At 42.5% G+C, this 26,323-nt stretch overlaps 1 protein-coding gene across 3 annotated transcripts; it reads right to left on the bottom strand.

Annotated features, from left to right (window-relative positions):
• Nucleotides 1-1,902: 1,902 nt before the first annotated feature.
• LOC130294138 (uncharacterized) lies at nt 1,903-25,860 on the bottom strand. Of its 3 annotated transcripts, XR_008848400.1 has the most exons (4): nt 25,507-25,858; nt 22,722-22,808; nt 18,769-20,370; nt 1,903-3,752 (listed from the first exon to the last, which is right to left on the bottom strand). XR_008848400.1 is itself a non-coding variant. In XM_056543632.1 (3 exons), exon 3 carries the CDS (start codon nt 20,361-20,363, stop codon nt 18,894-18,896), a length of 1,470 nt encoding a protein of 489 aa, XP_056399607.1. In that variant the 5' UTR covers nt 20,364-20,370; nt 22,722-22,808; nt 25,507-25,858; the 3' UTR covers nt 18,620-18,893. The 3 variants fall into 3 exon arrangements, 2 of the variants coding, with proteins under 2 accessions (XP_056399609.1, XP_056399607.1); XM_056543632.1 differs by lacking the exon at nt 1,903-3,752 and having other exon boundaries at nt 18,620-20,370; XM_056543634.1 differs by lacking the exons at nt 1,903-3,752; nt 22,722-22,808 and having other exon boundaries at nt 18,619-20,370; nt 25,507-25,860.
• Between the last annotated feature and the right edge of the window lie 463 nt (nt 25,861-26,323).

Consider the following 26,323-nt stretch of genomic DNA (forward strand, 5'->3'; position numbering starts at 1 on the left):
GGGCATGCAGGGAATTGTAGTTTTGCAACATCTGGAGGGCCACAGTTTGAGGACCACTGTACTACACCATCGGAGCGCTGTCTCTGTGCTTTTTCTCCCTGCTCTCTCATAAGATTAAAAAAAAAAGATATCCCTCTAGCACCAATGGCGGGCATAAAAAGACCATGTTCACATGGCCGAAAATGGTGGGAATGTCCGCCGGGAAAACATGGGCGGACATTAGCAAGATCCAGCTGGCACTAGGACCGCTCGGAATCCCGAGTGGAATCCCCAGAAAGAATAGACCAGTCTATTGCCGGAATCGGGATTTCCGCTGTAGAAACTGCTGCTGAAATTTTGCCGCATGCACAGAGCAGCAGTATCCCTTTGAAACCGATGCCTTTGAAACAGCCTTTGGCTGTCTGGGCATGCTGGGAGTTGTAGTTTTGCAACAGCTGGGGACACCCTGGTCTAGATGAGTGTGAGGTGTACAAATGTGTGGGAGTAATAAAATTCTTATCACAGGTTGCGGTCAGAATAAAATGCTATGAATATCACCAAATTCAGTACAAAGGTTGAAATCCACTGCTGAGTCAGTGACTAAGACGGTCAGGTACAAAAGTTATCTACACAGCAGGGGCATAATGATGTTAGGGCATGACATGATGCCCTGGTACTTTTTTTTTGGCAGAGCTCAGAAGGAAGCTCTTGCAAAAAGCTCCCTTGGACTTTAAAATTTATTAATATACACTAATTCAGGCCTGTGAGCTTTATAAATTCCCTCTTCTTCAGGCCTGTGAGCTTTATCAATGCCTTCTACTTCAGGCCTATAAGCTTTTTCGACTGTAACCTTTATCGATGCCCTCTACTTCAGGCCTGTGAGTTTTTTCCGATGCCCTCTACTTCAGGCCTGTGAGCTTTATCGATGCCCTCTACTTCAGGCCTGTGAGCTTTATCGATGCCCTCTACTTCAGGCCTGTGAGCTTTATCGATGCCCTCTACTTCAGGCCTATGAGCTTTATCGATGCCCTCTACTTCAGGCCTGTGAGTTTTTTCCGATGGCTTCCACTTCAGGCCTGTGAGCTTTATCGATGCCCTCTACTTCAGGCCTGTGAGCTTTTTTGATACCCTCTACTTCAAGCCTGTGAGCTTTTTTGATACCCTCTACTTCAGGCCTGTGAGCTTTTTTGATACCCTCTACTTCAGGCCTGTGAGCTTTTTTGATACCCTCTACTTCAGGCCTGTGAGCTTTTTTGATACCCTCTACTTCAGGCCTGTGAGCTTTTTTGATACCCTCTACTTCAGGCCTGTGAGCTTTTTTGATACCCTCTACTTCAGGCCTGTGAGCTTTTTTGATACCCTCTACTTCAGGCCTGTGAGCTTTTTTGATACCCTCTACTTCAGGCCTGTGAGCTTTTTTGATACCCTCTACTTCAGGCCTGTGAGCTTTTTTGATACCCTCTACTTCAGGCCTGTGAGCTTTTCTAATGCCTTCTACATTCATGCCTGTGCGCTTTATTGATACCCTGAACTTCAGGCCTCTGAGCTTTATAAATGTCCTCCACTTCAGGCCTGTGAGCTTTATCGATGCCCTCTATGCTATGAATATCACCATCTTCATAACAAAGGTTGAAATCTACTGCTGAGTCAGTAACTAAGACAGTCAGGTACAGAATTGATCTACACAGCAGGGGGGTAATAACGTTAGGGCATGACATGATGCCCTGGTACTTTTTTTTTTTAGGTAGGGCTCAGCAGGAAGCACCTGCAAGAAGTTTCATGGCATCATGAAATGTGTATGTGTATCAATATCCACTACTTTAGACCTGTGAGCTTTTCCGATGCCTTTTTTTTTCTCTTTTGGGGGGGGGGGGGGTTACACAGTACACTACACGTAAAAACTGACATATTTTCTTTATTCGGTGAGTCAATACAATACCCATGCATACGCTTTTCTATTATCTTACTGCTTAAAAAAAATAAATAAATAAACATTTTAGACAGAATAAATATCTGTTTTAAATCAGCCCCTATAATTTTTTTTTATTTTTCTGCATACAGGGCTGTCTGAGGGCTCATTTTTTGCGCTGTAAGGATTATAGCATCTACTCCTGCCTGAGGAAAGACAGTTATCTGTAACTTGGCATCAGTGAATTTACTATCCCGCACCTGGCCCAGGAGAAGCTGTCCTATCCTTGGAGCGTGTGGGTTAACGGTGCCCTAGCGTCGCAAAATTATACATCTAACCACCCTGAGCCACAATCTTGCACCACAAACAGAAGCACTAGTGTACTATCACAAAATAACATCAGATCCTGATCTTGCTGCCAATATCAGAAAGTTCACCTCACTAGATTATCAATTTATTTTGGGATCAGTTTCCAAGAAATAAAATTTATGACCACTGTAGCAGGTTTTAGTTATTTTTGCAGGAAGATCCATTAAAAGGTATTTTTAAAAGGTCTTACTCTACTCTTACAATTTTGGAATAACAAAGAATTGTCAGATATATCGGATTTTTTATTGCTGGATTCATGTGGAACATAGCGGTTATCTTTCTTCTTTGGGGGCTTTTACTAAATCATCATCTGCAAACTTCTAACATTGATCTTATGATCATCTTTAGAACTGATAGGAGGGACAAAAAGATACCCAAGCTCTTCCAAAAGATCTGGTTCAGATTCTTTTAACATGTTGTCTTTATGTCAACAAAGAAGCAAAGTCCTGGGTGTCCAGTAAATAATGCTATTTTTCCTGTTGGTGCCGTAGTGGTCAACAATACTGGATCCTGTTGGCCTAGGACGGGTGTCTCTGTACCTACAGGATCAGCAGGAGGTTTGTCTTCCTGATTAAAAAATGTTACTGTTGAATTACACAGGGTGAATTCCGTTTGTGTCCCAATCGTACAACAATTTGGCTTAGAAATGTCGGGCTTAATATCGGTGTCTTCTGAAAAAATGTCCGCGCTTGTACAGAGAGACTGAACATCCACATTTCCAGCCAATCGCAAGGGCTTGATATCGGAGTCTTCTGAAAAAATGTCCGCTGTTGCGCTGGACGACTGAACATCCATATTTGCAGTCAATGCCAATTGCAAGGGTTTGATATCTGTGTCTTCTGGAAAAATGTTCACACACGCGCTAGACAAATCACCATCCATATTTGCAGTCAATGTCAATTGTGAGGGCTTGATGTCTGTGTCTTCTGATGTGCTGGATGACTGTATATCCACATTTGTAGTCCACTGCAAGGGCTTTATATCTATGCCTTCTGGAAAAGTGTCCGCTGATGTGCTGGATGACTGTACATCCATATTCCCAGTCCATGTAAATTGCCTTATACCTGTGTCTTGGGGGAAAAGTCCCGCTGAGGTGTTGAACGATTGAACACTCATATTTTCAGTCAATGTCCATTCCAAAGGTCTTTTGTTACTACGCACCCGTACTTTTTTCAGACTTTCTTGAATAATGCTCTCCCCTTCCCTTATGGGAGGAAAAATAGAGGGAATAGCATCTTGCCTTAAAACTCGAGCATGAACGTATGCATCTGTGGCAAAGTGACTGGAACATAGCCAATATTTATTTTTCTTTTGTCCCTCATGGATCATTTTGACCAAAGATTCCAAGTTTTGAAAGTTCTGCCCGGTCTGTAGTAGCCAGCATCTGATCCTCATAGGATCATTTGGAAATTTATGCAAGACTATTTCACGACTTTGTCCCTTTCTGCCGGTTCTATTCAGACATCTGTTCACCAAACACGCAGGCATTTTAGATCTAAAATAAAAAAGGTAAAAGAAATACAAAAATTTTAATTAAAAAATTATTATTTTTTGTCACATATAAAACTTATAATGTCAAGGTAGCCTGGAAGGTAAAGATCTTTAGAGTCAAGTAGGTTAAGCTAGTCCTCATTGTACATGTGATAGCAGCAACATATTAGGGAAATAGATTACATATACTTGATTGTTTAATAAAAATGGCTTCTTTGATGAGAAGAAAAAGAGTCAGGCTGAAGGCAGCAAACAACCATAAGGATTGTAAAACAAAAGCAGAAAAGACTCAGCATCTCACCAAACTGCAAAATGCTTCTCTTTAATCCAGGAGGTATCCAAGTGTACACATTGGGGCAGAGGAGGGCAGGGAGCGAGGCAGGGGGTGCGGGTAGGACTGCGCGGTTTCGTGCCGGTCTGGCACTTCAAGCTACATGCACCCACTGTGAAATCTGGTGGAGGATCGGTGATGATCTGGGGATGCTTCAGCAAGGCAGAATGGTCTTTGTGAAGATGCATAATTCAAGCCAAGCACAAGGTTACCCTAAAAGAACACCGGCTTCTGTCTGCTTTGACAGTGTTCCCCTCCTCTAAGAATTTGTTTTCCCAGTAGCGCAATGATCCATGTCACACACCCAGGTCAATTGAGGTATAGATGGAGGACCAAAAGATCTAGACCCTATCAGGACCTGAACCCCATTAAAAACCAATGGAAGTTAATCAAGAACAAGATGGATGGTCACAAGCCATCCAACAAAGCAAAGCTACTTGAAATGTCTGCGCCAAGAGTGGCATAAAGTCACCCAACAGAAATGTGACAGACTAGTGGAGAGCATGCCAGGACGCATGACAGCTGTGACGAAAAATCAGGGTCTGCCAGATATGATAGTAGTAGGTATCTGCCAGATAGGATGTGGGTCAGACTCCCTAACCTGTCTCACTTGACCCATGACGTAAATGTTCACCATGGTGACCTGGGATTATATATATATCTATATCCAATAAGAACAGCACCTCCAGAAATGTATAGAAAAAAAGAAATCGGGGTGCCCGCATATTCTGAACCTCGGTCCACTAGTTCCTCAATGCATACAAAAATATAGAAGCAGCACACCACAGGTAGATTTCAAAGGAACGGTGAGTTTATTCCATGATGTGAGAGACTACGTTTCTCCAGCCTCACGCTGGCTTTCTCAAGTGAGAAAGCCAGCGTGAGGCTGGAGAAACGTAGTCTCTCACATCATGGAATAAACTCACCGTTCCTTTGAAATCTACCTGTGGTGTGCTGCTTCTATATTTTTGTATATGTATATATATATATACATACACACACACACACACTTGAAGAAAAGTCGGTGGCACTTCAATATGGTGAAGAAATTATGTGTTTTTCACTCCCACACAGAGCTACGTTTCGGCAACCTCACGCTGCCATTCTCAAGGCTTGAGCATGGCAGCGTGAGGTTGCCGAAACGTAGCTCTGTGTGGGAGTGAAAAACACATAATTTCTTCACCATATTGCAGTGCCACCGACTTTTCTTCAAGTATTTAGTGGGGTCCCTCACCAGGACAGACAGCGGGAGGGCACCCGTGCACCATTGACTGAGGAGTGCTACCATCTCTGACTCATACACACACATATATATATATATATATATATATATATATATATATATATATATAACCAATAGTCCCATTAGACCTTAACTTAATATTCATAGCAGGTCTATACTGTACAAATACCTCCTATGCATTGGAGGGCTCTATACGAATGCATATACAACAAGCAAAAAAATAGAGCTTCAAACTCCAATTAAGAAATATACAAATTTTATTAATCTTCATTTTTAAAATAAAACATGAGGTATTACAAACAATGACACTCCAATAAAACCACTCAGTAACACTATGGTATAAATTGTAATAATGACAATGGAGTATACACAGGACAATATATTATCTATCAGTGACTACAGACTAGATCAGTGGTCTTCAACCTACAGACCTCCAGATGTTGCAAAACTACAACTCTCAGCATGCTGGGAGTTGTAGTTTTGCAACATCTGGAGGTCCGCAGGTTGAATACCACTGGACTAGATATGTACACTGTGAGTGATAGCCCATCTCTTGTCTATCTACCTGTGCCTATAATCTACACCGTCACTTGAACCCCTTCAGCTACTGTTTCGTTCCTTCCTAAGGTGTGTGTCTATACACACACACACTAAAATAAATATTAAACAATAATGATAATTATTATCATCTATTTACCCATCCATCTATCTGTCCATATATCCATCCCTCGATCTATGGGAAAACTGTTAAATTGTGCTTTTCATTCAGAAAGTGACATTTCAGTCCAATCTATTGGACCATTATAGTGTAATACATGCAATTATAGTATAGAGAATATACATACCCAGGTGTATAGGATAATTCCTCAATAACAATATACAATTTCTCATAAAAACAATAATAAAAAGCCCATGACAGTGAACAAGTTCAGGGGCACTGTAACCATCTATACACTGTGACGATCCATATATGAACATACAATAGATAAAATAAACTCCTACTAATATTACTTCTATTATAATAATCATAATTCATAACACCTGAGTACAAGTAATTAATAGGACAATTCGTCAATAACAATATACAATTTCTCATAAAAACTATAAAAGCCCTAGACAGTGAACAAGTTCAGGGGCACTGTAACCATCTATACACTGACAATCCATATATGAACGTACAATAGATAAAATAAAACTAATAATAATATTTCTCCTATTATAATAATCATAATTCAGAACACCTGAGTACAATTAATTAATAATCCATAGAGAGAGACTCACCGAGCACAGCAATAGCTCACTGTAATGGAGACATCTATTAGGAAACAGTGCGCATGACAGGAAGTGCAGAGACGTCATTACAGATTTTAATGCGTTGCCAAGCAACACCCAGCAGCGCCTCACAGTAGGGGAGGCCGAACAACCAGTCACAGAGACCGCTGACCTAATACTCGCACAGGTTACTAATCTCCCAGGAAGGCATTAACCCTTTGTCTGCTGGATCTTCAAGCTCGATAGCAGTGTTTCCCAACGAGGGTGTCTCCAGCTGTTGCAAAACTACAACTCCCAGCATGCCCGGACAGCCAACGGCTGTCCGGGAATGCTGGGAGTTGTAGTTTTGCAACAGTTGAAGGTACCTTGGTAGGAAAACGCTGTCCTATAGAAAGATGTTACACTATCTATTGTGTGCAGATCCTTGGCCATGATTAATAGAAGACACTTACACAGAACTGTAGTTAGCTCCTTTTGCGCCCGAGGCAAGAACAGAAGATTGTGCCCCCCTCCCCCATTTGGGCTCTGGCACCCCTCAGAAAATGATATTTTCACGGGCCACCCCTATCGAATTATTATTTTTTTTTTAAATAGGTTTCTTATGTAGTTTACATATTCAGTACAGCTACAGTATATGCAGCAACTTCCAAATGAAATATTCACTGATCAGTCATTCATTATATATTTTCTTCCCCAACTGGCCCAGGACATCATGATGAACTCTTCCAGACAAAAAACTCTTCAGGGCACAACCTGCAACACAAACAGGTTAGGCTCTGCACTTTTCCAGCATCTTCCTCCCCTTTCCCCCACATATGCCTCCAGCTTCCTCCAAGCACAATGCCACCAGCCTTTCCACAATGAACAATGTTTCCAGCCTCAGTCAAACGCCTCCAACCACCCCCGCCCCCACACACACACACAATACCTCCTGCCTTACCCATATTCCTCCAGCCTTCCACACACACACATGAAGACACACACACACACAATACCTCCTGCCTTACCCATATTCCTCCAGCCTTCCACACACACAATGCCTCCAGCCTCACCCCACACAGTGACAGAGGGGTGTATATAAAAGACAGAGGGGTGTACAAGATAACAGTTTGGTGTACAGGGGTGAAAGAAGGGTGTAAAGGGGTGACAAAGGGGTGTACGGGATATCAGAGGGGGGGGGGTCCAGGGGTGACAGAGAGGTGTAGCAGAGTTAAAGAAGGTGAGGGTGCACTACCTGAAGCTGAGTAGGCCTCTGTCAGTGCTGCCCCTGCTCCTTCCCTCCATCCACATTATTCTGCTGAGGGACCAGGGAGAATCCAGAGCTTCTTCACAGGAGGAGGAGGATACACGGGGATCAGAGCTGCAGCATTCCATCCCAGCAGGGCGCACAGACGTTTCTTCCACCCTGCCGCGCTGTGAGTGAGAGTCACAGATGCACAGGCCAGGATGGGAAATTAAACAACATTTTTGTGTCCTCTTTCCCACTGGAGTGTTTCGGCACCCCCTGCCGGGGCACCCTGGTTGGGGATCACTGCCAAGTGTAATATGTGCTGGACTCCCTGTGCCAGACATCCTTAGCCTATGTGCCCCCTTGCAGCAGCAAGCCGGAGGCGATCGCCTCAGTCGCCTTATGGGACTTACTTCCCTGCACATACATTGCTGGCGCTGTGTGTGGACTGTCCTGATATAAATTATTACCTGACGTATTCTATAAATACAGAGGGGCCCCCCTCAATAAATGTGTTCGCTAGATAAGTAAAGGCTCCTCATAAGCAAATAGACAAATAGACGTGTAAGTATATGTGATATGGCCAAAAAAGCAGCATTTTCTGACTTTTTATGTTTACGCCGTTCACTGTACAGAATAATTAACATTATATTTTCATAGTTCAGGCTTAACTTGGGGAAAAGGGATAATTTTTTTTACTGAGGGGAGGGGCAATTCCACTTTTTTTTTTTTACATTTATTTTACACTTTTTATGTTACCATAGGGGACTGTCTACAGCAATCTTTAGATTGATAATACTGTTCAGTGCTATGCATAGGCATAGCACCGATTAGTATTATTATCGGCGATCTACTTCTTTGGTCTGCTAGAAGGCAGACCATACAAGAAGACTTTGGGAAAATGGCAGAGGCAGATGAGGAGACCTCTGTCCCTGTGGTCGTGCTGCAGGCGATCCTATCATCCATTAGAACAGCCACATCGCCGCAGATACCATGATCAGTATTGATTACAGCATCTGGAGGGTAAATAGCAAACATCAGCGCAATCGCTGATGTCCACCATTTGATAGCAGCAGGGACCTGCAGTGCATGAACAGGACGTAAATTTATATTTATGTAAATTTGTATTTATTATTATCTTTTCTCCACTGACTAGTTCTTTCCATGCATTGCAGAACAGCTCTTCTAACATCCAGAAGACTATATGATTTTTCTAGGTCATTTTTTGGATTAGAACAGAAGGATGGAATTACGATATCCTGTGACCTATGAAAAGTAGATACAACCTTAGGTGAAAAATTTGGATCAAGCTTAAGAATAATTTTGTCATCCAAAATTCTGATATAAGGCTCATGGATAGAAATAGCCTGAATTTCACCTACTCTTCTGGCTGTAGTGATGGCAACTAAAAATATCGTTTTGCAAGTCAGTAATTTATCAGAAACAGAATCCAGAGGTTCAAAGGGATCCAGAGGAAGAGCCGCTAGAACCGTATTTAAATACCACTGAAGACAGAGATTTAAAGTCTTAGGTCTGAGTCTACTAGATGCTTTAATGAATCTAGAAATTGAAGATTTTCCTAGTTTTAATGACGGAAAATATAGATTTTATTAACGACAGGAGGCGAGCAATATTTGCATAATCTTTCTTTACTGAACTCACATAGCAGCGAAACAGTTAATGAAAGTTTGTAGAGAAGAAAACTTAGGTGTAACCAAGCATGACAGGTAATCACAGGTGCACTAATCATGCTCTTAGTACAGGTAATAAATAGCCAGGCAGGTTAAGTCCCACCCTCTTTCTGAGATGCGACAAAGTAATAAACAATTAAAATAAACCATAGTCCAGAATTCCGGAAAGAAACGAACAGACTATCAAACTGAAGACTCTTAGATGAAAACGAAGATCTTGAACTGGAACATGGAGTCATCAAAAACTTTTAGCGGAAAGGATTCTTCCGAAGAGTAGTCCATGGATATGGGATGAAGATCATCAATATGCTGAAAAATATAAAAATGGTAAATCATAATAAGGGAGGGATATAAATGATAGGGAGGGATATTGCTCGCCTCCTGTCGTTAATAAAATCTATATTTTCCGTCATTAAAACTAGGAAAATCTTCAATTTTATGTCCGACAGGAGGCTCCCAATATTTGCAAGTTTAAAGCTATAAAAACATAGGCAATAAATTATACATTATAGAATAGACATGGAGACATGAGTGTCTGGTCTGAAGTAAAATGTTTTAAATGTGTGTTCGGTTGACCAGTTGGCTGCTTTAAGAAGATCAAAGAGAGATCCTCCTTTTTGAATGGTTTTGGTGGACATAGCTCCTCGGGTAGAGTGTGCTCCAAATTTGGAAGTATCAATTCCAGCCATATCCATGGCTATCCTGACCCATCTTGCTAAGGTAGCTGATGTAACTGGAAGATGGGGTTTATAATAAGATATGAGTAATTGGGGGAGAGAGTGATTACGAAGAGAAGAGGTTTTATGTTCGTAAGATTTTAGGCATCTAACTACACAAAGTTTGGGATGGTTAATGAAGGTGGGATAGAAGACCGAATGGATATTGGTTTTTGTACGTCGGGAAATAGCAAAATGAACCCCGTGGGGAGAAAAGGATCTATTTGAAATATCTAGAGCTTTGACATCTGAAACTCTCTTTATAGAAATGAGGCAAAGAAGTACCGTAAGTTTAATCGAAAGTAATTTCAAGGGAAGGAGATCATTATCTTCCCAAGAAGAAAAGAGATTGAGAATTAGGGAGACGTCCCAGGTGGATTCATATTTAGGACGAGGAGGTCTTTTGAGGCGAATTCCTTTCAATAATCTACATATAAGAGGGTGCTTACCAATTGGGAGAGAATTGATGTGTTCGTGCTCTGCCGAAATGGCAGAGCGATACAGATTTATAGTTCTGTAAGCTTTGCCTGAGTCAAAGGATTCTGAAAGAAAATTTAGGATATGGGAGATAGATGCTCGAACGGGATCCAGAGATTGTTGAGAGCACCAATGAACCCAAAGTCTCCAGGCTGATCTGTAAGCCTTGTGGGTACCTGGAGCCCATGATTCTGAGAGGATGTCTTTAGTTGATTGTGAAAGTTCGCAATCAAGTGGGGATTGCCTGTGATCATCCAGGCGATGAGTGATAGAGAGCCGGATAGGATCAAGGGGTGAGGGTTCCCTAGGGGGTCCTGAAGAAGACGAGGGAAGACAGGTAGGATTTTTGGAATATCCATGGATAGTTGGAGAACTTGGGGAAACCAAGTTTGGGATGGCCACCATGGGGTAATCAATACCATGGTCGACTGTTGAGTTATCACCTGAGATAATACTCTCGGAATCATTGCAAATGGAGGGAAAGCGTAGAGGGTTTTTTGTGGCCACAGTTGAAGAAAGGCGTCTATTCCCAAAGCTTCCGGGTCCGGTCTCCAGCTGAAGAAAAGAGGTAATTGATTGTTCAAGCGGGAAGCAAAAAGGTCCATATAAAGAGGTCCCCATATGGAATTGATAGAGGAGAAAACAGAGGAATCCAGTCTCCAGTCGCTGGAATCTGTAAGGAAGCGAGAATTCCAGTCTGCAATGGAATTGGCTAAACCAGGTAAGTATTCTGCTTTCAAAATAATATTCTTTTCTAAGCAGAAATGCCAGAAATCCTTCGCAATGTCTGATAAAGCTTTGGAAGTTGTACCTCCCAAGCGGTTGATGTACTGAACCGCTGAGATATTGTCCATTCGAAGCAAAATACAGCAGTGTGATCTGTACTTTGCGAAACTCTTCAGGGCAAAGGAACCTGCTAAGAGTTCCAGACAGTTGATATGAAGGTTGGCTTCGTTCTCTGACCATTTTCCTCCTGTGGTGAGTATCCCACAGCGAGCTCCCCAGCCTGATAGGCTGGCATCCGACTCTATGATAATGTCCGGAGTGTAATGAAAAATGGTCTTGCCATTCCAAGATTCTAGGTGAGAAAGCCACCATAGAAGTTCTTCCCTGGCTTCGATAGAGATGATTATCAAGTCTGAATAGTCCATGCCCTGTCTCAGATGGTGAATTTTGAGACGTTGTAAAGCACGATAGTGTAATGGTGCTGGGAAGACAGCTTGTATTGAGGCGGATAACAGGCCAATTATCCGAGCAAGTGCCCGTAAGGATATCATCCGTTTGCTCAAGGCAGATCGAATTTCTTTCCGAATTATTTTCAGTTTTTTGGTAGGTAGGCTTAAGATAGTTTTCTGGGTGTCTATCATGAAACCCAAGAATTCCACTTCCCTTGACGGGGTCAGAATTGATTTTTTGTTGTTGATGGAAAAACCTAGTGAGGTGAGAAGAGATATTGTCCATTGAAGGTGTTGGAGAAGAGTTGTTTGAGACTGAGCCATGATGAGAATGTCGTCCAAGTAAATAATTAGACGGACACCTCTGCTCCTGAGAATGGATGTAATGGGTTTCATGAGCTTTGTAAAGCACCATGGGGCTGACGACAGGCCGAAGGGGAGGCAGGTGAACTGCCATTTTTGACCTTTCCAGATAAACTGGAGGTATTGTTGGTGGGTGGAATGTATTGGAACAGTGAGGTAGGCATCTTTTAGATCTACCTTCACTAGCCAATCTCCTTGAATCAAGATGTCCCTGAGAAGGTGTATCCCTTCCATTTTGAAGTGTTGGTATAATACAAACTTGTTCAAAAGGCGAAGGTTGATTACTGGTCTGTATCCGCCATCTTTTTTCTTCACAAGAAAAAGATTGCTGAGGAAGCCTTGTGTGTGATTTGGGATTGGAATAATTGCTCCTTTGGAATGAAGGTCTATGATCTCTTGATCTACAAGTTCTTGGTCTGAAATTGAAAACTGAATTGGTATGGGAAGAGTGTGTTGTATTGGTGGAGTCATGAAGTCTATCAGGAATCCTGAAACCGTGTTCAGAATCCAAAGGTCTGAGGTTATTGAAGACCAAGCATGAATAAAATGTTGGAGTCTTCCTCCTAGGGGAAGAAGGAAAGAAGATAGAGGAACTGGACTTACCTGAAGATGGTCTGGTCCTGGGGTAGCCTCTGTTGCCTCTGGATCTCCATGGGCGTCCTCTAGTTGGAAAGAATGGAGCTGGAGTGAAGGAGGATGATTGTTGAAAGTTGCTTCTTTCTTGATTGGAGCCTCTAGGGTACTGCCTAGATGATGAGGCTCTGCTGGGAAAGCGGCCCCTACCTTTCCCAGCCTTCCCAAAAATTTTAGAGGGAAAAACTTTCTTTAAAGATGATTGGGCTTTGTCAAGGGATGTAAAAATCCCGACAAATTTCCCTATTTCCTTAATAAAAGCGTCTCCAAAGAGAAGCCCTTCAGAAGAGTTTTCCAACTCATGTGTTGCTAGATTAGCTAATTGAGGATCCATCCTCATGAGAATTGTGCGGCGACGTTCCACCGCAATAGCTGAATTAGCATTGCCTAGTAGGCAAAGGGCTCTTTGTGCCCAACCACGCAAAGTGTTGGCATCAATGGGGTGTCCTGAGGCTATTGCTGAATCAGATATTTCTAATATCTGTGTTAGAGGGCCTAGGATATCAAGCAATTTATCTTGACAGGCCTTGAAGGATCTGTCTAGACCTTTTTTAGGATTCTTCCCCGTTTTATTTAGATATTTGACTAGAATAGGGTCAAGTTCGGGGGTGCATTCTGCTTTTTCAGGCAGATTAGGCCGAGGGCATTCGGATCTTAACTTGTTTCGGGTGGATCTGTCCAAAGGTTTCCTAATTCTGGCAGACAGATATTTTGCCAGATGGGAATTTGGCACCCATTCTGAGGATCTTGGGTGATGAATCAGATCCGGGTTGAAATATGGGGTGCCCTGGCTATCTAGAAGAATCGTTTCTGTAGTTGTCCCAGTTTCTGGGTCATTATGTGTTTCAGCAATTTCACCTTCCTCATACTCCATTTCTTCAGCAGAAGAATGATCAGATATATCTGAGTATGAGTCAGAGTCATTATCTGAGGAAGATGGTTCCACATATGAATCAGGTTTGGATCTTTTAAGAACCTTTTTTGCCCTAGCACTTTTGACTTCCCTCTGGGCAGGGGGTCTGGGATGTTTAGGGTTAACATCGGTATGGTGACTAGTTGTAGCCAAATTTTCATTCGTGTCCTGACCTAACCCAGGGCGAGAGTGTCGCTTAGACAGGGTTTCATGGTCGTCATTTGCACAGAAATGTCTTTTATGTGTGCGTTTCCCCTGAGATTTGAAACCTTTAGCTAAACCGGTTGTGGACTCCTCTGCAGACCAAAATATGTCTGAAGGAGTAGAGGGTTTATTAAAACTGGGGTTATTGTGTGACATAGCCGATGACACGGATTCTGATATGGTCTCACGTATAGAGGAGATAGCTGATTTTATAGCTAATTGTATTCTATGGTCTACCATATTTTTTACGGCAGTTGGGTCTGACATATCAATATCCCCAGAGGTAGAGGAATGTTCCTCTCTAGAGGTTTTATTTTCAGAGGACATTGAAATAGTAAGTTACTATGGTAAGTATACCGATAGAAATTATAGGGTAGTAATAAATTATGGCCTCAGAAATATAAGTATGACTGGAAAATAGTTATAATTAATAGCTATCTGCCGGAGAATAACTTTCCTGAGTGAAATAAATCTTTTGGTAAAGTCTGACAGGAGCTGAGAAGCGCTGCGGAGCTGTGACAGGGTCGCGGCGGGAGAGCTGACAGGCAGACTTCAGCTGTTACAAAGATATTCAGTGAGAAGCGAGATCTCGCGATAAACGAGAGTTGAACTGTGAGGAGAAATTGAGCTGTGTGGGAGAGCGCGCGCTGGAGTGAAAGAGAAAAGTTTACAAGGTATATATCATTGACACAAGGGAATGTATGATGGAACAAAGATTACCGGGAGGAGAAGGGGGGGGGGGGGCGGGGGGGTGTTTGGCACGGGAGACGGTCTAAGTGTGTATAGTGTAATGAGTAATGTAATGTACCAGCGTATATGTGTGAACAATGTATAATACTGCAATTCCGGTAACAATATTATATTATATTTAAACAATATATTACTGCAATATAACACTTGAGAGAGAAGACAATATGGTACTTATCTCTTGAGTGAGCAGCGAAGAAAGAGGGTGGGACTTAACCTGCCTGGCTATTTATTACCTGTACTAAGAGCATGATTAGTGCACCTGTGATTACCTGTCATGCTTGGTTACACCTAAGTTTTCTTCTCTACAAACTTTCATTAACTGTTTCGCTGCTATGTGAGTTCAGTAAAGAAAGATTATGCAAATATTGGGAGCCTCCTGTCGGACATAAAATCCACATGTTATCAGCTAGTTTTACATGATAGAGAGCACTCAGAGCAGAAACCTGTACTTTGAGGGTACTAGGGGAAAGACCTAAATCAAATCACTGCTGAAGGAAGTCTAGAATTATAGGAATCCCGAGTGTCAATAGAAAAATAATCCACACACCAAGAAATACATTTCTTCCAAGTCTTAGCATAGATTCTAGAGGTAGCATCTTTACGGCTAGATAGAAGCGTATTCACTACGTTTTCAGAGAAACCTTCCTTCAGCAGAATGGACTTTTCAATTTCCATGCTGTCAATCTGAGGCTTTGGATCTGACGGTGAAAGGATTGTCCCTGGAGCAGAAGATCCTTTTCAGGAGGAAGCCTGATGGGCTCCTCCACACTCAGAGTTCTCAATAGAGAAAACCAGCTCCTCTTTGGCCAGTACGGAGCTATCAGAATTAGAATGCAATGGCAGTTCATTAACTTTTGAAGGACCCGAGATATCAGAGGCAGGGGTGGAAATGCATAACCTATTCTGAATGTCAAATTCTGAGCCAAAGCATCTACTGCTACTGGAGAGTCTATTGGATTGAGGGAATAGAATAGATCCACGTTGTGAATTCTCGTGGTTGCAAAAAGTTCCACTTGAGGAACTCCCCCCATCTCTCCGTAATCATTTTGAATGCCCAAGGAGCTAGAGACCATTCCCCTGGGTCTTGTATGAGTCTGCTCAGGAAGTCTGCTTCCAGGATCCAGACACCTTTGAGATGAACTGCTGAGCTGGAAAGTACTTTGTTTTCTGCCCAAGAAAATATTTGATGAGAAATCGACTGAAGGGCAGTGTGTCTTGGGCCTCCCTGACGTCTTATAAAAGCTACTGCTGTCGTATTGTCCAAATAAATGAGGATGTGGCGATTTTTGCAGTTTTTCTCCAGTTCTTGGCGTGTCATCAATATGGCCAGTAGTTCTCTGAAATTCGAAGATTTCCTTGCTGTCTGGGAATCCCACCTTCCTTGGACTGCTCGAGTCTCTGAGTGAGCTCCCCACCTCCATGCACTGGCATCTGTCGTTATTAATAACGGGTTTGTCTGAAATCAACTTACTCCCTTTTCTAGATTTTTTCTTAACATCCACCATTTTAGATAGGATTTTAATCGAGTGGGAATTATCACTCATCTGTCTAAAGTCCTTTGAGATCTGTCCCAAATGGCTAGGATCCACTTTTGTAGAGGCCTTGAGTGAAACAGAAAACAAAAAGGACCACACAGGGCGCCTAGTATTAATTTCTTGCATAAGGGTGGGAGAATCATCCTTAACCATAGATGCAATACATGCCTTACACAAAAGGTTTAGAAGCAGATTCAGGAAACTCTTTGTAGCACATTATACATTTTTTAGGTTTTGATTTTTGTTTCCGTTTAACCGAAGAACCTGCAGAATCCTTGTCTCCCTGAAAATACAAGGAAGAGAAGGATAAAACACCAAGCAAATGAAGATAGGCCAGGGCGAACCCATAGGCCCTCAGTACTCACGGATCCGGGGACTACTGGAGGATCTGTAATCTTTGCAGTTTGGCTCATGATGCAGCCTGGGGAAATCCAACGCTGAAGTCAGGCACAGCAGCTTCCATCTGGGAGAGGGGCTCTTTATAGGAAAAGGCTGGTCTCCAGATTCAAATTCGCCACCCAAAAGTGTCTGGAAGTGACATCAGATGCCAGCATTCCAGCTGGAAGGAGAACGCTGTAATCTCCTTGCCGGAAGGGATATCACTAGGAAGCGCTCACACGTGGCTGTGAAGCCAGGCCGCGCCGGAGGAAGCCGAGACCGTAAGAACACCGCCAGAATCTCTGCGTAATGCCCGCATAGCTCCCCGTGCAGCGCTCCCGTTCCAGCATCCTCCACATTCCCAGAGCAGACTTTTAGAGCTGATGGGGCCATTGGGAGAGAAAGGTGATAGGGTCGTGCGCTGCCTCAGCACCCCGAGTCTACAAGGCCCAGTAAGGACCTTCTTTTTTGCTCAGGAGACTAGTTCCCCACACCTCTCAGCTCCTTCCCTGACAGGAAAAAACACTGGTGTGAAGAGGAAGGGGTGGGGAATTTAACCTCTCAGTGTTTTTTCCTGTCCCAATCAGGAGGAGAAGTTAATCTCTCATGGGTGCTGTTGTGGAGACGGAAGGGGAAAATTATGCTTTTTTTTTTTTTTTTTTTTTTTTTTTTATAAATAATATCCTGGAAATAAAATGAATGAAAAGTGATCAAAAAGTCAACACTACGCAAAAGTGGTAATGACAGCTGCACATAAGCTTATATCTAAAACATATGAAATCATCCCCTTCTTGACCAATTTCATGATATGTTTTGTGAAATTTGAGACAAATCTATAAAAAGGGGTTTTCAAGTTATCACAGAACACATGGACAGACAAAATGCATCTGGGATTGAATAGTAGACCCCACTTTGTTCAGTCAATTATTGAAGATTTGCACAACACTAAGAAAACAATGGTTTTTCATTACATTACATTGAGCTGGAGGCCTGTAAGACTCCATATGATTGACATGAAAGAAATATTATTATATTTACATATGTTTTTTATTGGTTACATTGTCTAACAACATGTAAAAGCAAAACCTATTATATTACAGATATAGATAACACATCAATGAATAATAACAGCAGATCCAGATCTTGTAGGCAATATCAATTTCTCTGTCCATAACCACCTCAAAAATACATGTACTTTCAGAATTGCTCACAAGACCTTGGATATTGAACAGTTCCTTGACTGTCTGAATGTTCGGTCCACTAGAGTACCGAAATTTTTTTTTTTTATATCCGGTTTACCACAAGGTATTTTTGAAAGATCCTACTTTACTGTAACAGTCTTGGTCATTCTGACAAATTATTTGTTGTTTTTTATTTATTAGCTCTCAGAAATTAACAACTTTCGGTCTCATACAATCTGTTCATCTGATATTCTCTGGACTTTTTCCGACTGTTGAACTCACAACCTTTGGAATAAAATCAACAATTGGCAGATATACCAGATTCTTTTTAAAGGGCTACTCCGCCCCTGGCATTTTATCCCCTATCCAAAGGATAGGGGATAAGATGTTAGATTGCCGCGGTCCCGCTGCTGGGGACCCCGGGGATCACCGCTGCGGCACCCTGCCATCATTACTGCACAGAGTGAGTTCGCTCTGTGCGTAATGACGGGCGATACAGGGGCCGGAGCAGCGTGACGTCATGGCTCCGCCCCTCATGACATCACGGCCTGTCCCCTTAATGCAAGTCTATGGCAGGGGCCGTGACGACCGCCACGCCCCTCCCAAAGACTTGTATTGACGGGGGCGGGCCGTGATGTCACGAGGGGCGGAGCCGTGACGTAACGATGCTCCGGCCCCTGTATTGCCCGTCATTACGTGCAGAGCGATCTCACTCTGCACAGTAATGATAGCGGGGTGCTGCAGCAGCTATCCCCGGGGTCCCCAGCAGCGGGACCCCGGCGATCTGACATCTTATCCCCTATCCTTTGGATAGGGGATAAGATGTCTAGGGGCGGAGTACCCCTTTAAGGCTGGATTCATGCAGAAGGTATCTTATCTTTTTTTCTTTTGGGACTATAACAAAATCTTCATCATTTGCCAACTCCTAACCTTGATCTTGTGGTTCATCTTCAGGACGGTTAGAAGAAGAAGAAAAAAAAAAAAAAAAACTAGCTCCTCAGAAAGATCCCGTTAAGATTCCTTTAACAGTGCAGTGTTAACATGTGGCCTATTTCTCAAGGGAGGAGCAAAATCCTGGGTGTCCAGTAAAGATCCACTAAAGCGATTTTTTCTGTTGGTCCCATAGTTGTTGACAATACGGGACCCTGTAGGCCTAGGACGGGTGTCTCTGTAACTACAGGATCAGAAGGAGGTTTGTCTTCCTGATCGAAAAATTTTACTGTTGAGTTACATAAGGCAAATTCTGTTTGTGTCCCAATAGTACAACAACTTGGCTTAGAAATGTCGGGTTTGATATCTGTGTCTTCTTGAAAAATGGCCGCTGATGTGTTGGACGACTGAACATTCATATTTGCAGTCAACGTCAATTGCGAAGGCTTGATATCTGTGTCTTCTGATGTGCTGGGCGACTGTATATCCACATTTGTAGTCCACTGAAAGGGCTTGATATCGGTGCCTTCCGGAAAAGTGTCCACTAATGCTCTGGATGACTGGACACCCATATTTCCAGTCAATTGCAGGGGTTTGTGATCTGTGTCTTCTGGAAAAATGTTTATGGAGGCACTGGATGACTGAACATCCATGTTTCCAGTTAATGTCAATCGCAAGGGCTTGATATCTGTGTCTTCTGGAAATGTGACCGCTAATGCCCTGGATGACTGAACATCCATATTTCCAGTCAATCGCAAGGGTTTGATATCTGTCTCTTCTGGAAAAATGTTCACGGAGGAACTAGATGACTGAACATCCATATTTCCAGTTAATGTCAATTGCAAGGGCTTGATATCTGTGTCTTCCGGAAAAGTGTCCACTAATGCTCTGGAGGACTGAAAATCCATATTTCCAGTCAATCGCAAGGGTTTGATATCCGTCTCTTCTGGAAAACTGTTTACTGTTGCGCTGGACGACTGAACGTCCATATTTGCAGTCAATGTCCATTTCAAGGGCTTGATGTCTGTGTCTTCTGATGTGCTGGATGACTGTATATCCACATTTGTAGTCCACTGCAAGGGCTTTATATCTATGTCTTTTGGAAAAGTGTCCTCTGATGTGCTGGATGACTGAACATCCATATTCCCAGTCCATGTAAATTGCCTAATATCTGCATCTTCTGGAAAAATGCCTGCTGCAGTGCTGGATGATTGAACACCCATTTTTATAGTCGATGTCCAATCCAAAGGTCTTTTTTTCGCACGCAGCCGTACTTTTTTAAGATTTTCTTGAATAATGCTCTCCCCTTCCCTTATGGGAGGAAAAATAGAGGGAATAGCATCTTGCCTTAAAACTCGAGCATGAATGTATGCATCTGCTGCAAAGTGAATAGAACATAGCCAATATTTAGTTTGCTTTTGTCCCTCATGGATCATTTTGACCAAAGATTCTAAATTCTGAAAGTTCTGCCCGGTCTGTAGTAGCCAGCATCTGATCCTCATAGGGTCATTTGGAAACCTGTGCAACGCTATTTCACGACTTTGTCCCTTTCTGCCTGTTTTACTTAGACATTTATTCACCAAGCACGAAGGCATTTTAGATCTAAAATAAAAAAGGGAAAGAAATTAAAAAATAAAAATAAAATTACAAAAATATAGCTTGAACATAAAACTATTTATAATATTGTGTGATTTCTGTATTTCTGTCTGACCACACTGCTCTCTGCTGCCATGTCAGGAACTGTCCAGAGCAGGAAAGGTTCCCTATGGGGATTTGCTCCTGCTCTGGACAGTTCCTGACACGGACAGAGGTGTCAGCAGAGAGCACTGTGGTCAGACTGGAAAGAACTACACAACTTCCTCTGGCGCATACAGCAGCTGATAAGTACTGGAAGGGTTAACCCCTTAAGGAGGCAGGGTTTTTCAGTTTTTGCATTTTCGTTTTTTCCTCCTTACCTTTTAAAAATCATAACCCTTTAAATTTTCCACCAAAAAATCCATATTATGGCTTATTTTTTGCGCCACCAAATCTACTTTGCAATGACATTAGTCATTTTACCCAAAAATCCACGGCGAAACGAAAAAAAAAAAAAAAAGCATTGTGTGACAAAATCGAAGAAAAAAACGCCATTTTGTAACTTTTGGGGGCTTCAGTTTCTACGCAGTGCATATTTCGGTTAAAATGACACCTTATTATTCTGTAGGTCCATACGGTTAAAAATGTATACGTTTAACAATGTCCTCTTCTGACCCCTATAACTTTTCTATTTTTCCACGTACAGGGCGGTATGAGGGCAAATTTTTTTTGCGCCGTTAACTGACGTTTTCATCGGTACTATTTTTGTTTTGATCGGAATTTTTGATCACTTTTTATTATTTTTTAATGGTATAAAAAGTGACCAAAAATAGGCTTCTTTGGACTTTGGAATTTTTTTGCGCGTACGCCATTGACCGTGCGGTTTAATTAACAATATATTTTTATAGTTCGGACATTTACGCATGCGGCGATACCACATCTGTTTATTTTTATTTACACTGTTTTATTTTTTTAATGGGAAAAGGGGGGTGATTCAAACTTTTATTAGGGAAGGGGTTAAATGATCTTTATTAACACTTTTTTTGAACTTTTTTTGCAGTGTTATAGGTCCCATAGGGACCTATAACACTGCACACAGATATTTACACAGATCACAGGCATGTATTAACACGCCAGTGATCAGTGTTATCGGCGTTTGACTGCTCCTGTCTGGATATCAGGCACAGAGCTGTCATTCGCCGATCGGACACAGAGGAGGCAGGTAAGGGCCCCCCCCCGGTGTCCTGTAAGCTGTTCACCGCGGCGGTCCCAAATAGTCCGACTGAGCAGCCGGGATAGTTCCCCTTTCCCTTCAAACGCGGCAGTCAGCTTAGATCGCCGTGTCTGAAGGGTTAATACAGGGCATCACCTCGATCGGTGATGTCCTGTATTAGCTGTGGGTCCCGGCCGTTGATGGCTGCCGGGACCGAGCCGATATGAAGCGGGGTCACCATGTGACCCGTGGCATATCGCAGGAGTCGGCGGCGGACGTAAATATACGTCCTTCGTCGTTAAAGGGGTACTCCGGTGGAAAACATTTTTTTTTCATAAGTCAACTGGTGCCAGAAAGTTAAAGTGATTTGTAAATTACTTCTATCAAAATATTGTTGTACTTTTTAGCAGCTGTATGCTACAGAGGAAATTCTGTTCTTTTTGAATTTCTTTTTTGTCTTGTCCACAGTGCTCTCTGCTGACACCTCTATCCGTGTCAGGAACTGTCCAGAGCAGCATAGGTTTGCTATGGGGATTTTCTCCTGCTCTGGGCAGTTCCCGATACGGGCATCAGGTGTCAGCAGAGAGCACTGTGGACAAGACAAAAAAAATTAAAAAAAAAGAACAGAATCTCCTCTGTAACTTGGCACCAGTTCAAAACATTTCCACTGGAGTACCCCTTTAAGATTTTTAAATAGAAGTTCTGTATAACTTTCTGGCAACAGTTGATTTGAAAACAGTTGTTTTCCACCAGGGTACCCCTTTACCCTTTGGAGTTCTTAGAACATATTGCATTATAAGGAGCTCTCCTGCGTTTTTTATGCAGATTTGCATTCATTTAAGAGAGGACGCGGAACTAGTGACAGTATTCAGAATATTGGGCAGACTAAGTGGGTCGAATGGTTCTCATCTGTAGTCACATTCTATGTTTCTAAAATAATTGTACATTACATATTCCTATTTAGTAAATGAGAAATTGGATTAAAAAAATTTGGGGTAAAAAATAAAAAGAAATTCAAGTCTCCTCCCCCCAATCATTCTGCACTCAATAGCCCATATTGAGAATGTGGAAAAACAGAACGGGAGATATTTTTGCTAATTTATTATTTTGATCTAAGCACTAACATTTTGTTAATTAAAATAATTTCTAACATAAATACACCAACCTTGTTTAGACTTTATTATATTTCAATTCCCAGAGCAGTCTTTTTTTTAAATTCTGCTATAATATGTGCAGCAAAACAGCGAGGTTTCTAAAAAGGAAAGAGAAAAAAAAAAATGATACTAGAATGAAATACAGTGGTCCCTCAACATACGATGGTAATCCGTTCCAAATGGACCATTGTTTGCTGAAACCATCATATGTTGAGGGATCCGTGCAATGTAAAGAATAGGAAGTTGTAGTCACCTGTCCCCGCCGCTCCGGACCCATCACCGCTGCCCTGGATGTCGCCCTCCATCGCTGTCGCCGCGTCGCCGACACTCCGGACGTCTCTGCTTCCCCGGGATCGTCGCTCTCATGTCCCCATCACGTCACTACGCACGCCGATCCTATTGGATGACGGGACGGCGTGCGCAGCGACGTGATGACGATGATGGAGAGCGCCGAGGATGCAGGGGATCCCGAAGAGGACGCTCCAGAGCCCCGAGGACAGGTAGGAGACCATCACCGGAGCACACGGGGCACTGTAAACGGCTATCCGGTGACGGTTGAAGCAGTCTGCACTTCCGGATAGCCGTTTATGCGTTGGCCCCGACATACAAAAGCATCGTATGTTGATGCTGCCTTCAACACGCGATGGAATCTGAGAGGCGATCGCATGTTGAAATTATCGTATCTCGGGGCCATCGTGGGTCAGGGGGGTCACTGTATTAGAAATGAAATGAGCCAGGAGGTTTTGGGCACATATATAATTCTTGACATATCTAAGTTGCTCCCTCAATATTTTCTTTTTTATGAATGGATTTTTTAAATAAATATATAATTTCTCAAATCTATCATACTATGTAACCAAAAATAGTTTTCTTGATACGAGCTCTTATCTAATTGTACATCAATTATTATACACACATGATGGCTACAGGTTATTTAGGGTAAAATAAACCATTTCACCATATCTTGAAGAAAATGAGTTTTAGTCTCCTGCACCACCAGGGAGTAGATAAGTGACGACGGCGGTGTTCGGGATGTCAATCATGCAAGAAAAGTGATTACAGCCCAGAGCGTTGTGACTTCTTCAGGATGCTGCACACACCCAATGACTACTTGCACCTCATTTACCATAAAACTCTTCACTGATGGCCTGGAGGACATTAAAGGGGTACACCCCCCCCCCTAGACATCTATTCCCCTATCCAAAAGTTGTGACGGTGTGTGTGTGTGTGTGTAGATTGTGACTGAAGATGTGACCATGGGGGGAGATGTGAAATGGGCGGTGGGCATAAAATAGGTGGATAGGAGTGAAATGGGGGGGGGGGGGATTTCACTATTTATTATATCTCATATCGAAATCACAATGTTTATGCCCATAATCGCAATCTCATATTTTCCCCATATTGTGCAGCCCTACTGGGCATATGTTACCATGATATTTCTTGTGCTCATGTTTTGACTCATTTTCTACTATTTCTATAGCATTTACTTTGATTCTCTTTAGGGGTGCACAATTTGTGGAAAATGTTTGATTATGGAGGAAAATATTGCTTTTTCAATAAGTGATTGCAATATACACATTTCCCCCCATTTCACGCTGATCCCCCCCCCTCCATTTCATATCCAGACCCCCAATATCACATCCTCCCCTTCCCCAATTCATGTCACATCAATACCCCCTCCCCACCCCTAATGTCCCATCTCCCCCATTAATGTTGTGCTGGGGTGCGAGGAGAAACATAAAAAAAAAACCTTGATACTTACCTAGCCCCGATCTGCCCCAGATGCAGTCCGGTGTCTTATGGGCCTTACAAGACCTTCCCGCTGAGCCAACCACTGACCAGACACATGACCTGACTGCGGCCACTGATTGGCTGAGCAGGAAAGGTCCTGGAAGCAGCTGATTGTTAGGAGCATAGAGAAGATGCCAGGACCGCATCGAGAACAGGATCTGCAACAGACATATGTGGAGCTAGGTGCACATCAGTTTTTTTTTGTTTCGCAGCATCCCTATTATTACTTAGGGCAGTGTTCCCAAACAGGGTGCCTCCAGCTGTTGCAAAACTACAACTCACAGCATGTGGGACTATATAGTAGTATATAGTATAGGTCAGTGTTTCCCAACCAGGGGTGCCTCCAGCTGTTGCAAAGGGAGGGGGTTATATTGCAATTTGCTTAATTGCAATTCAATTGCGATATATCGTGCCGCCCTTATTCCTTCACACAACTATGTATGTATCAGCAGAATATTATCAGGTACTATAGAACAGAAAATATTGTTTTGGTTTGCAGAGAGTCATCGCTGTGTGAATGTGTGGGGAAAAAAAGTGTACTGCCACCTACAGATAGTGCTGAGTACTGCAGCCAATCATCCTGACATCATGTTTAGTGTAATGTGTATGTATATATATATATATATATATATATATATATATATATATATATACACACACACACACACACACACACACACACACACACTAAACGACATGTCAGGATGATTGGCTGCAATTATATATATATATATATATATACACACACACATACTCCAACCTGTGTAGAACACCCTGTCACTGACAATATAAACAATGTGAGTTATCATAAAAACAATAATAAAAACCCATGACAGTAAACAGGTTCAGGTGCACTGTACCCATCCATACAGTGTGACAATACATATATAAATGTAGAATACAAATAATGAATTCCTAATAATACATATATTAAAATGTAATATAATAATCATATAATTCATAACACCTGAGTACAAGTAATTAATAATCCATAGAGAGACTCACCGAGCACAGCAATAGCTCACTGTAATGGAGACATCTATTAGGAAACAGTGCGCATGACAGGAAGTGCAGAGACGTCATTACAGCTGCCGCGCTTCACCGCACACTGAGAGATTTGGACGTGTTGCCAGGCAACACCCAGCGCTACGTCACAGTATAGGGCTGTGAACAACCTGAGGAGAGCGGCGCGCAGCGTACACGTCACAGAGACAGCTGACCTAATACTCAGTCAATACTAGGTGCACGTGACTGATCTCCTAGGAAGGCTTTAACCCTTTGCCTGCTGGATCTTCCAGCTCTATAGAAAGATGTTATGTACAGATCCTGGACCATGATTGATAGGAGACACATACATTGGTGGCGCTGTGTGCAGAATGTCCTGATATATATATATATATATATATATATATATATATAAATGATTACCTGATGTATACTATAAATACAGAGGGCTCCTCCTTACTAAATGTGCTAACTAGATAATAAAAGCTCCTCATAAGCAAATAGACAAATCTATCTATCTAATTTAACTACCGTATATATTCGAGTATAAGCCGAGTTTTTCAGCACGATTTTTCGTGCTGAAAACACCCCCCTCGGCTTATACTCGAGTGAACTCCCCCACCCGCAGTGGTCTTCAACCTGCGGACTTCCAGAGGTTTCAAAACTACAACTCCCAGCAAGCCCGGGCAGCCATCGGCTGTCCGGGCTTGCTGGGAGTTGTAGTTTTGAAACCTCCGGAGGTCCGCAGGTTGAAGACCACTGCGGCCTTCAACATCATCCAGCCCCCTCTCACCCCCTTTAGTTCTGTACAGTACTC

Source organism: Hyla sarda, chromosome 10, assembly GCF_029499605.1.
Source record: "Hyla sarda isolate aHylSar1 chromosome 10, aHylSar1.hap1, whole genome shotgun sequence".
NCBI classification, from domain to species: domain Eukaryota; kingdom Metazoa; phylum Chordata; class Amphibia; order Anura; family Hylidae; genus Hyla; species Hyla sarda.

Excerpts from the sequence above, each read along its gene's own strand:
- LOC130294138 (XM_056543634.1), bottom strand. The coding sequence starts at position 20,363 with ATGCCTTCGTGCTTGGTGAATAAATGTCTAAGTAAAACAGGCAGAAAG.